We start from the raw sequence: 13,313 nt of genomic DNA, 5'->3' as shown, positions 1-13,313 counted from the left end.
ACTGCAGGTTTTATTTTTATGTATGGTAAGGTGCTTGGGCACAGAAATTGTGACAGTCCAAGTGCCGACACACCATAATTTTAGTTACAGTCAATCAATCAACCTGTTGAATATTTTTTGTTCTTGTATGCATGTTCAATGTCAATTTTGTTGTTACCTGAGCTCAAAGTAACGCCCACCAGAAAATGTTCAGCAGCTGAAGATGGTGCTAAAAGAGGAATGGATTCAGTTATCACCTGAACTCGTGAACAGCCTTGTCGACAGTATGCGCTTCTTGCATACCTATGAGAGGTGATCACATCCTCTACTAAGGACCATTGGGTCCCTTCAGTATATCTCCAATGGAGCTGTATCTCCAGTCTATGAAGTACTGCTCTGTAACCATTCCTGGATATGTGTGATTGTCAACTGTTCCGCTTTGTGTGGTCTCTAAACATTTTTGTGAACTGCTTCTGCATCTTCTGATGTACGACTGGTCTGCTGATTTCACGGATACATGCACTATGGGCATATTCCAGTGTTGTTCTTAATTTTAGCACACCAGTGTGTGTGTGTATTTAGATGTATTAAAATCTTATATTTGCAACCCTATTTTAAAATGTAAACTCAAACATGGGATTTTCAATTTCCTTATCTCATATTAAAAGTGTTAAATTGTAGTCATTTTCATGTTATTTGTGGTCCAATGATTATAAAATGGAATAATATAAAGATTCCAACATAAACCACTCATATTATGATAGTTACAGTTTTAATATAGAAGTCGACTAATTTAGCAGATTTCACGTACATTGCAATGCAATAAAAATTGACATAATGGAATCCATTCGCGTCTTTCAATTTTTTTTCTTCAGAAAATCCTAAAGGGCTGTTGCTTATATTTTGACTTTTTTTCTAGTTTTTGAAAAAATCAATAGAAACAGAACAACGTGGCATAAACTTGAGCTTTCTGGTCCAAATAGTTTTTGGTCTACAGTTGTTTCAAGATTACAAAATGTTAAAGATTTGTTTAATTTTGCTTTTTCAAAAGCCAGTAGCTAAAAGAGTACTTGGACCAAAAATGAAAATAATTATAGTCATGTCAACTTTAGTTTGCCACTCTGTCGGAAATTAACAATTTCTGCTAAAGTTCAGGCCATTGGTTGATTTGTCACAGAATGACTCTGAACGTGTTCTGCCATCGAGCCTGCTAAGATTGTTATCATGATCAAGACTTGTAGCAAAGTCAGAATGATAAGTATTTTTTGTGAAACTGTAACATTTCTTCTTTGCTTTTATGACAAATATCTGTTAAGAGTGTATCAAAATGGATTACGGCTATTCAAGTACGGATGAGGGGTCATTGTAACACATGCACATTTAAAAGTTACCAAAATTCCAAAAAGCAAATACCAACTAAGTGCACCCTGGCCTTTGATCAAGCCAAGGATGAACTCACATTCCTTAACTAAACTCCTTCCCATTGAAAAGAAAGTACCGTCATTGCCTTGTAATCAAGGGGTCCCAAAATTCGATACCCAGTGGAGACACACAGTGGTTCGGTTCTCACTTTAAACTGTAGGTTCAGTCCCGATTAGACTTACTGTGCATAAGGTGGGATCCTCAACTGTGCAGCAGGGCTTTACCAGACAACACAAGTACCAAGTGCCAATCATATCATAATACTGCATGAGCACATGCCATAAAAATGCAACTATTACAAACAGAAATCCTTCACTCTTGGATTTGAAAGTGAACACTGATTCATTGTTATATCAAACTATCAGATATAATTTATTTTAATTATTTGCTTCATACTGAAGTATAGTGGAAACTTGCATTGGTTTGTTGTGATTTCTGAAAAACCCTAGCCAAGTAGAGCAAACTAAGAACCATTTAACCAGAAAATATGATTTTGATGTCATTAGCTGGCAGAGGCATGGCAAAATGTAGAGAATTAAAAAGTTGTTTCAATAAAATGACAACATTGTTAAATACGTTAATGAACACCGTTGCCGTCTAGTAGATATTGCCTAGGACAATTTTTCTGCAGCCGACAGAAGCGAAGAGGGAGGCCGTTCCGCTACCCTGAAGAGGCAACAAGGGAGAAGAGGGCGCCAATGCAAGGAAAGAGCGGGGAAGGACTTTATGGGGTTATTCATATGCCTGTTAAGGGGGCCCTGTTGCCGGTCAGACCTACCGGGGCAACCAGTGTTGTCACATCGGATTGGCAGAAAAGAGCTAAATCCATCCTAAAATACGAATACAATTTCTGTGAAGCAACTAGAGGTAGACCTCAAAGCCTAGGCTGGATTGAACTACAACTGAGACCAGTTAGGTAATAGACGAAAATATAGTTCCTTGGTGTGATTCGTGATTTGGACAAACCTTGCTCCAAAATACTAAGTTGGCAACAGTAGTACGTATACAGCTGGGCTTCCTTTCCACAAAGGAGCGGAGTTCTGTCGTCTGCTCAGTGCTCACCACACAAACGTGAAACTGACACGAGAAAAGTGTGGTTCTTCTTCTTCCCCTTCGCAGCTCATTTCAAAGAAACGGAGACAGATGAAGAATTGACAAAGGTCTACCACTATTCATTGGATTTTTGTGTTAACTGTCTCATGAGTGGTAGTTCTTTCTAGGAGTGTTTGTGGCTAAATCACTGTGCTGATTGCAAAACAAAAACGAAATGAACAAAAATCTAGCTCGACGACATGTTTTCTTTACCGAAAAGGGGGGGGGGGGGTGTAATAACGTCTAGCAGGCATAATTCTCGTACTGATTGATAGCCGGTAACACTTTTTAAAAGTCACGCCACGCCACTGTTAGCTGGGTATTCTAAATGCTACACAAGAATGTTAATTGACCCCTGTTCTTATTAAACCGCATGCATAAGTAAAAACTAAAATTTATAAAGTACTAACAATCAATGCCCTTTTCTTTTGGGACAACATGCATTATTGCTATCAGATATTCTAGAGAACTGGAAGTTACTTATAGTGTTTCTCAAATTGTATTTTTACTTGGAAATACGTTTTTCATAATTCATTATTGCAACATTTGGAAATCTCGATTAATTGTTTTATAATTACCAGTTGGTAATTTGCATTCAGAAACTCATAAGAAATAGTTCAAAACTGAGTAAGGTATTAGTACATTTTTCTGAAATATTCTGTCATAAATAGTCTTTAAACATATATATATATCTCCTTCCAGGTTATCATCGGAGTACTCATTGTCTAGAAGTACCTTTCAGCAAGAATGTATGGTTAGTGATACACGTTCATATCTTAGAGAGACTTATTTTGTTTCAAAAAGTCATAGTGTTGAAAAGCCATTTGTGTGTTCCACATGCAAGAAATCATTTGCAAACAAGAAAACTCTTAGAAGGCATTCAAGAATTCATAGTGGACAAGATCTCTGTGTATGTACAACGTGTAACAAATCATTTGCTCACTGGAAACGTCTTATAATACATTCAAGAATTCATACTGGAGAGAAACCCTATGTGTGTACCACATGTAACAAATCATTTGCAGACAAGGGAACTCTTAGAAGACATTCAAGAATTCATAGTGGACAAGATCTCTGTGTGTGTACAACATGTAACAAATCATTTTCAAACCAACGAAATCTTAGAAGTCATTCAACAATTCATAGTGGACAGAAACTCCACGTGTGTACAAAGTGTAACAGATCATTTGCTCGCAAGGAGTATCTTAGATCACATGCAAAAGTTCATAGTGGAGAGAAGCCCCATGTTTGTTCATGGTGTAAGAAATCATTTGCTCGCAAGGATGATCTTACATCACATTCAAGAACACATAGTGGAGAGAAACCTTATGTGTGTACAATGTGTAACAAACAATATGCTCACAGGGAACATCTCAGAGAACATGAAAGATTTCATACAGGAGAGAAGCCCTATGTATGTTCAGTGTGTAACAAAGCATTTGCAGTGAAGGTACTTCTAATAAGACATACAAGAGTTCATACTGGAGAGAAACCATATGTGTGTACAATATGTAACAAACAATTTGCTCAGAAGGCCCATGTTATAAAACATGAAAGAATTCATACTGGGGAGAAGCCCTATGTATGTTCAGTGTGTAACAAAGCATTTACACAGAAGAACGATCTAGCAAGACACACAAAAATTCATACTGAAGAGAAACCATATGTAGAGAAACCCTATGTGTGTACAACATGTAACAAATCATTTGCGCACCTGAGGCTTTTAAGGGGACATTTAAGAATGCATACTGGAGAGAAGCCTTATGTGTGTGAAGTGTGTAACAAAGCATTTTCACGGAAAGAAAATCTTAAAAGACATTCAAAACTCCACAGTGGGTAGAAACCCTATGTGGGTACAACATGCAACAAACATTTACTCACATGGAACTTCTTGGAGGACACTCAAGAATTGATACGGGAGAGAAGCCCTATGTATGTTCTGCATATAACAATGCATTAGCACACTCGAAAAATGCTCAAGGGGGCAGGGGAAGAACATCCATCTACACTGCCCTCTCCCTGTCCTGTTTAAGGGGCGGAATTTGAAAGATGCTTGACAACTCCGAAGTAGCCCTTCTTTGTGTACACTGCATCCATAGATTTATGGCTGTGGTTTTCTCTCAGAATGGGGAAATGATGGATGTTTTAGTTTGGCGAAGAGAATATGATTTTTTTCCCTCCAAGAAGTATGAAATATTTTCAAAGAAGCTGTGCATTGTTGTAGTAATGTACCACTTCGTACACTTTGGTGTGGCCACAAGAGCATTCCAAATGTGGATTTCTTGGCACAGGCAGGGAAGGTAAACATCTAGAAATGCTTGCCATTCTGAATACTGTATTATTCTCATTAGACCTTCTTCTACACTCATGAATTCAAGTAGATTTTTCACATTCTTAGCATTATCTCTTGTCCATACCAATGGTATCATATGGCTAATACTAGCCATTGTGTCAGTAGGTAAGATACATGGAAATGTACTTTTGATGTGAACATTTTCATCAGGCCTAAAGGAATAAATGTAATTCCAAATTGAAAGCTAATCTCAATATTTTACAGTGTGCATAATGTAGATTGCCATTTTTGGCTTACAGATACTTGGGTTGAAACATTAAATTTATAAAATTTAGTACCTTTGATACATTTTGTAGTACAAAATTCTTGAATCCATGATATTTTGCACAATTGAGGGGACAATGCACTTTTCAAAACTACTTAGTGTGTGGTACTTCAAATGTAAATTTCTGTTTGCATAATGTGGAACACTTGTTTGAGTTCAAGTCAAGCTTCGGAGGACATCATGTTTAGCGGTTCAATGAAAGTAAATTTTGGGAAAACAGCACATTGCAAGTGTTGCCTTCTGACAGCCTTTGTCAATACATGTAGGTAATTCTGACTTACCGAGATAAAGTGTCACGGAAGAGTTTGCAATGTTTAAATTCCTGCAATATGAAGTCCAATTTCACAATCGAGTTCATGTAATGTGGTCGGAGGTTGGGTAGGATTCATAAAGAAAAAAAGAGATAAAATGGCATAAGCTGAGGTGGAAAAAAGTACTTTTCAATTCCTTCACTTTGTGCAAAGGTCCTTTTCATTCATTTGGAAAAGTGCCCTTTTCCCTTAGGGAGTGGATGAGGGTTCTGTTAATTCCTCCCCCATTCACTTAGGCAGACATAACTGCAAGTCGACACTGAATATGTGGACCTGGAAAAGAATTGAAATTTGAAAACAAGAAGACTAAATCTCTTCCTACGATGGTCCACGTATGCATATGGCGGGAGCAGCAGCATGCCCATGGTGGGGTTGAAGAGAGTCATAATCATCCCCCTTTTGTGCCAGTATTAAAAAAAAATAAATGCAGGAAAAGATGGCAGAATGAAGACTACTAAAAAGTATTTTAACCACTCTTACAAAAATACTGGGCAGGAGCACACCTCTCCCAGTATTATCATAATTATTACAATTATAAAATTAAAATTTATACAGGGTATAATCAACAAGTCGTGATTGTCCTTTGAATGTTTCAGTGCCAGGTAAAGATAAATCCAAAAATTGGATATATATCACACAAAATGTCACTCTGCTTCAGTCTAACCTAAAGAACAGTTAGGTGTACACATGAATATTGATCCTGCAATAATAGAATATGAAGTTTGCAAATTCAGAACAGGCTGTATGCATGTCTTTGTAGATTCCAGTAGAGTGACTATTTAGGAAATAAACATTTTCAAATCTATATATTTGCCACTGGTCAATATGTTTCATTCTAACAGAATAACCAACCCACTGTGTGAAATGGGACTGGAAAATGATTATTGTTAAGAGTATTAAACACCAACGTGTCAAGCTCGAAGATGTCCAAACTCTGACATTAAAATAAATGCGCACAGACATTTGTGTGTGGACATTGTTGCAAACAATTTCAAATGAAACATATAGCCTTCGAATGAATGTTCGTTGCGATTAACCAAAAATGGAAGAAAAGCGACATGAAAAAAAAATGAATGTAATTTGCAAGAAGAGGGCTTACAAGTTTGGGTGTGGAAAGGTAAAGACTAATTGTTAAGGTGAAATTTCTTGAACAACATTATTCTCGCACAGTGGCTTTAGTCCAAAAGGTCAGCTTTATAAGTTAAAATCTTATGTTCAATTCTACAGATGGTTAGTCTTTTATTACTTTTTTCGGCTGAGACACTGCTTACAAGAACCAATGCCACGAACACACTGGAAGATGAAACACCGGAATTTCAAATTGAAGTTCAATATAAACAGAAGAATATCACACAAACTTGATCTTTCTGGGTGAAATAGTTTTTGATCTATTTTGATCTACAGTTTTGAAGATTACAAGATATATATATATATATATATATATATATATATATATATATATATATATATATATATAATATATATATATTTTTAGCTATATTCGCTTTTCTTTTTCGAAGTCATTAACTCAAAAACTAAATGAACAAAAAATCTGAAATTTGATTATTCAACTTTACTGGTAATTTACAAACTGTATGCCAATTTTTATCCTAATTAAGGCTTATACCAAAGTGAATATAATAAGTGTTTTTTGTACAACTGTAACATTTCTTCTTTGTTTTTATGACAAATAACTGTCACCAGTGTAGCAAAACAAATCACGGCTATTCACACACTGATGAGGGGACAATGTAACATGCAGATTGCAATGTTATGGAAAGTAAAAAAAATATCATCCTGACTGATTGCACCCTAGCCTTTCACCCAGCCAAGGATAAACACACATCCCTCAACTACACTTCCCATTGCACAGAAAGAAGAGGGGGACAGGAATATGCCAAGGGAAAATGACTTCGAGAGTCACAAATCACAGATCCTTCCACTTGTAAAGAGAGACCCAAAATATTTGTTCTCCAGCCATCTGGGGTCCTCAACTGTGCAGCTGGCCTGTATCTTATCCTTACATATGCTGATTGCCCTTTTACAGTTAAACATGGGTAAGGAGATTTTTTACTCACTCACTACAGGTTTTATTTTTATGTATGGTAAGGTGCTTGGGCTCATAAATTGTGACAGTCCAAGTGCCGACACACCATAATTTTAGTTACAGTCAATCAATCAATCTTTTGAATATTTTTTGTTCTTGTATGCATGTTCAATGTCAATTTTGTTGTTACCTGAGCTCAAAGTAACGCCCACCGGAAAATGTTCAGCAGCTGAAGATGGTGCTAAAAGAGGAATGGATTCAGTTATCACCTGAACTCGTGAACAACCTCGTCAACAGTATGCGCTTGGGTCCCTTCAGTATATCTCCAGTCTATGAAGTACTGCTCTGTAACCATTCCTGGATATGTGTGATTGTCAACTGTTCCGCTTTGTGTGGTCTATCCATTTTTGTGCACTACTTCTGCATCTTCTGATGTACGACTGGTCTGCTGATTTCACGGATACATGCACTATGGGCATATTCCAGTGCCGTTCTTAAATTTAGCACACCAGTGTGTGGGTGTGTGTGTGTGTGTGTGTATTTATATGTATTAAAATCTTATGTTTGCAACCTATTTTAAAATGTAAACTCAAACATGGGATTTTCAATTTCCTTATCTCATATTAAAAGTGTTAAATTGTAGTCATTTTCATGTTATTTGCGGTCCAATGATTATAAAATGGAATAATATAAAGATTCCAACATAAACCACTCATATTATGATAGTTACAGTTTTAATATAGAAGTCGACTAATTTAGCAGATTTCACGTACATTGCAATGTAATAAAAATTGACATAATGGAATCCATTCGCGTCTTTCAATTTTTTTTCTTCAGAAAATCTTAAAGGGCTGTTGCTTATATTTTGACTTTTTTTCTAGTTTTTGAAAAAATCAAAAGAAACAGAACAACGTGGCATAAACTTGAGCTTTCTGGTCCAAATAGTTTTTGGTCTACAGTTGTTTCAAGATTACAAAATGTTAAAGATTTGTTTAATTTTGCTTGTTCGAAAGCCAGTAGCTAAAAGAGTAATTGGACCAAAAATGAAAATAATTATAGTCATATCAACTTTAGTTTGCCACTGTGTCAGAAATTAACAATTTCTGCTAAAGTTCAGGCCATTGGTTGATTTGTCACAGAATGACGATGAACGTGTTCTGCCATCGAGCCTGCTAAAATTGATTATCATGATCAAGACTTGTAGCAAAGTCAGAATGATAAGTATTTTTTGTGAAACTGTAACATTTCTTCTTTGCTTTTATGACAAATATCTGTTAAGAGTGTATCAAAATGGATTACGGCTATTCAAGTACGGATGAGGGGTCATTGTAACACATGCACATTTAAAAGTTACCAAAATTCCAAAAAGCAAATACCAACTGAGTGCACCCTGGCCTTTGACCAAGCCAAGGATGAACACACATTCCTTAACTAAACTCCTTCCCATTGAACAGAAAGTACCGCCATTGCCTTGTAATCAAGGGGTCCCAAAATTCGATACCCGGTGGAGACACACAGTGGTTCGGATCTCACTTTAAACTGTAGGTTCAGTCCCGATTAGCCTTACTGTGCATAAGGTGGGATCCTCAACTGTGCAGCAGGGCTTTACCAGACAACACAGGTAACAAGTGCCAATCATATCATAATCCTGAAGGATCACATGCCATAAAAATACAACTGTTACAAACAGAAATCCTTCACTTTTGGATTTGAAAGTGAACACTGATTCATTGTTATATCAAACTATCAGATATAATTTATTTTAATTATTTGCTTCATACTGTAGTATAGTGGAAACTTGCATTGGTTTGTTGTGATTTCGGAAAAACCCTAGCCAAGTGGAGCAAAATAAGGGCCATGTAATCAGAAAATATGATGTTTGATGTCATTAGCTGGGTATTCTAAATGCTACACAAGAATGTAAATTGACCCCTGTTCTTATTAGAACGCATGAACATAAGTAAAAACTTAGATTTATAACATACTAACATACTTTTCTCTTGGGATAACATGCATTATTGCTATCAGATATTCTAGAGAACTTGAAGTTACTTATAGTGTTTCTCAAATTGTATTTTTACTTGGAAATAAATTTTTCATAATTCATTATTGCAACATTTGGAAACCTCGATTAATTGTTTTATAATTACCAGTTGGTAATTTGCATTCAGAAACTCATAAGAAATAGTTCAAAACTGAGTAAGGTATTAGTACATTTTTCTGAAATATTCTGTCATAAATAGTCTTTAAACATATATATATCTCCTTCCAGGTTATCATCGGAGTGCTCATTGTCTAGAAGTACCTTTCAGCAAGAATGTATGGTTAGTGATACACATTCATATCTTAGAGAGACTTGTTTTGTTTCAAAAAGTCATAGTGTTGAAAAGCCATTTGTGTGTTCCACATGCAAGAAATCATTTGCAAACAAGAAAGCTCTTAAAAGACATTCAAGAATTCATAGTGGACAGGATCTCTGTGTATGTACAACATGTAACAAATCATTTGCTCACTGGAAACGTCTTATAATTCATTCAAGAATTCATACTGGAGAGAAACCCTATGTGTGTACCACATGTAACAAATCATTTGCAGACAAGGGAATTCTCAGAAGACATTCAAGAATTCATAGTGGACAGGATCTCTGTGTGTGTACAACGTGTAACAAATCATTTGCAAACCAACAAAATCTTAGAAGTCATTCAACAATTCATAGTGGACGGGAACTCCATGTGTGTACAAAGTGTAACAGATCATTTGCTCGCAAGGAGTATCTTAGATCACATGAAAAAGTTCATAGTGGAGAGAAGCCCCATGTTTGTTCATGGTGTACCAAATCCTTTGCTCGCAAGGATGATCTTAGGGTACATTCAAGAACACATAGTGGAGAGAAACCTTATGTGTGTACAATGTGTAACAAACAATATGTTCACAGGGAACATCTCAGAGAACATGAAAGAATTCATACAGGAGAGAAGCCCTATGTATGTTCAGTGTGTAATAAAGCATTTGCAGTGAAGGTACAACTAATAAGACATACAAGAGTTCATACTGGAGAGAAACCATATGTGTGTACAATATGTAACAAACAATTTGCTGAGAAGGCCCATGTTATAAAACATGAAAGAATTCATACTGGGGAGAAGCCCTATGTTTGTTCAGTGTGTAACAGAGCATTTACACAGAAGAACGATCTAGCAAGACACACAAAAATTCATACTGAAGAGAAACCATATGTAGAGAAACCCTATGTGTGTACAACGTGTAACAAATCATTTGCGCACCTGAGGATTTTAAGGGGACATTTAAGAATGCATACTGGAGAGAAGCCTTATGTGTGTGAAGTGTGTAACAAAGCATTTTCATGGAAAGAAAATCTTAAAAGACATTCAAAACTCCACAATGTGTAGAAACCCTATGTGGGTACAACATGCAACAAACATTTACTCACATAGAACTTCTTGGAGGACACTCAAGAATTGATATGTTCTGCATATAACATTGCATTAGCACACTCGAAAAAGAACTGATAGTGTGTTCATTCAACAGGTCATTTAGAGAGTTGGTATATCCCCTTTATTGCCTGTCGGGGCTTTAAAAGTCCCATATCCTATGAATGCTTTTTGCATGTCGCAGTTGGTTTCTGACCCAGCTGCACTTGTGCGTCCCTGTTAATTGTAGTGTCTACTATTCACAGATGGCAGGAGGTGCTGTACATATATACAAGAGACCAGTAAACAATTTCTTGGACCTAGGCATCAGTAAGTCTGCCATAGTGACAGCATGAAAATTGTGTGGAATAACTGTAGGTACCCCAGGATTTTTTATATTGTAGTTTTTACTCTTATAAATGTGTTTATAGATCGTTTTTTTTTTGTAATTGTTTGGAAAAGCATTTTAAGAACAAAATATCATCATGGTCTTTGGAGTTCTGACAGGCATCTGGTATTATTAGTCAGTGGTGCTTGAATAAGTCTTTGTAAACAACTCTCTTTATGGGTTGGAGGGCTTTGTCAGATAAACTGATAACTGACAATGATATTGAGGGATTGCTGGCAGAAAATATCTCTCATGTAGATTCACTATTTGAGGATAGTGGCAAAGAATGTAAGGTCAATAGTAATGATTATGATATCAGCAGTAGTAATGCAGGACAGCAACATAAGGGTGGCAGAGGATCCTCCAAAGATTCTGACAGTGAGTCTACAAATGAATCATCTGGAAATTCATTAGTGAATGGAAATTTCAGAAAACTTGAATGGTTTACAATAATGCCTATCTTTACTTTGCAAAAGGATACAGTTCAGCAGTTCTTTGCAGGAAAGTCCTGTCCAACATACACTTTTCTGACAGTACTTGGTGAAACCATGGTTCGTGGTGTAATCTTTGAAACTAACTTATACATCCAGCAAATACAGAAGAGAGTATTACCAATCACAGAAGAAGAGCTATATGGTTTCCTCGGTCTTGAATTCCTGTTTGGTTATCATTGTGTTCACTACTATCACTACTAGTGTACTGATTTGGACATCGCAGTACCAGCTGTATCTCAGACAATGTTCTATGGAAGATTCAAACAAGTTCTGACCAATTTACATGTGAATGATAATGTATCAATGCCTTCACATTTGTAAGAACAAATTATACAAGCTTCATCTACTAATTACTGCTTGTAATCTGAATATTCAAAAAATTAGGTTACCTGATAAATTTCAGAGCATTGATCAAATTTTTCAAGCTTGGATTCAAATTATAGTGAATTTTATGTATATATATGATGTACAGGGTGTCTACACCAAAATGCCATTTTCAATTTGCTCCATATACAAAATGAAATGAAATTAATTAATTTTTCCACAAAAATAAGTTGTATGTCAAAAATTACAACAACAAATCAAAACACTTCCACGTGAGCCCCTGCGGTGACACGAAGAATGTCTAGTCTATATTCAACTTCCATCCAGGTCCGCTGCAACATGTCCGGAGGGATGGTACCAATCAGTTCCACAATCCGAATACGGAGATCTTCAAGGTTCCGCACTGCAGTGACGAACACCCCGTCCTTCACGTAGCCCCAGAGAAAAAAATCTAATGGTGTGATGTCCGGAGAACTTCGAGGCCAATGCACGGATCCATCTCGTCCAATCCAGCATCCTGGAAATATTTCATTCAGAGTTTTCCGAATATCCAGCGACCAGTGAGGTGGAGCACCATTTTGCTGAAACCAAAGGTTTGGTTGCAGGTCTTCAACCTGGGGAAAACAAATCAACTCCAGCATGTCTAGGTATGTCGTTCCTGTGACAGTCTCCTCAGCAAAGGAGAACGGTCCAATGATCTTGTCGCACATGAGGCCACACCAAACGTTCACTTTCGGGCTATCTTGCACCTTTTCCCTGATACTGTGTGGATTCTCTGACCCCCAAATTCTAACGTTATGCTTATTCACAGTACCAGAGACATGGAATGTGGCCTCATCAGAAAACATTACACTTGACAAAAAGGCAGGATTCCGGTCGATTCGGTTTAGCATGTCACATGCAAAGTCATATCGTCGTTGCTTGTCATCAGGCTTGATGGCCTGCAGAATCTGCACCTTGTATGCATACAGATGCAACCGCTTTCTGAGGACCTTATGAACAGTTGCACGTGGCATCTAAAGTTCCCGTGAAGCCTGACGAATTGATTTGCGTGGACTTCGCTGGAACGCATGGCGGACATTCTCAACTTGTTCTTCGGAAACACGCCAACCCCCTCCATGCTGCTTCAGAATGCTGCCAGTGTCCAGAAACTGTCTGTGCCATGATTTTATCCTCTTGGCATCTGGTGCTGCTTTCTTGTATACAC

General features: G+C 36.9%; 1 protein-coding gene across 2 annotated transcripts in view; it reads left to right on the top strand.

The window, feature by feature from the left end:
• LOC145991148 (uncharacterized) overlaps positions 1-11,341 on the top strand; it is a 43,578-nt gene extending 32,237 nt beyond the window's left edge. The window contains exon 3 of one of the 2 annotated variants that reach the window (XM_083126952.1): positions 9,742-11,341. In XM_083126952.1, coding sequence (XP_082983078.1) covers positions 9,742-10,879 — 1,138 coding nt within the window. In that variant the 3' untranslated portion in view covers positions 10,880-11,341. Of the gene's footprint in view, positions 1-3,195; positions 4,348-9,741 lie in introns of those variants that run through there. The other variant, XM_083126953.1, reaches the window with a different exon arrangement.
• The last annotated feature ends 1,972 nt before the right edge of the window (positions 11,342-13,313 follow it).

Source organism: Lepisma saccharinum, chromosome 8 (genome assembly GCF_977018435.1).
Source record: "Lepisma saccharinum chromosome 8, izLepSacc3.1, whole genome shotgun sequence".
Taxonomy (NCBI): Eukaryota; Metazoa; Arthropoda; class Insecta; order Zygentoma; family Lepismatidae; genus Lepisma; species Lepisma saccharinum.
The sequence above is the reverse complement of the archived record's forward strand: the minus strand, read 5'-3'. Positions and strand labels throughout refer to the sequence as shown.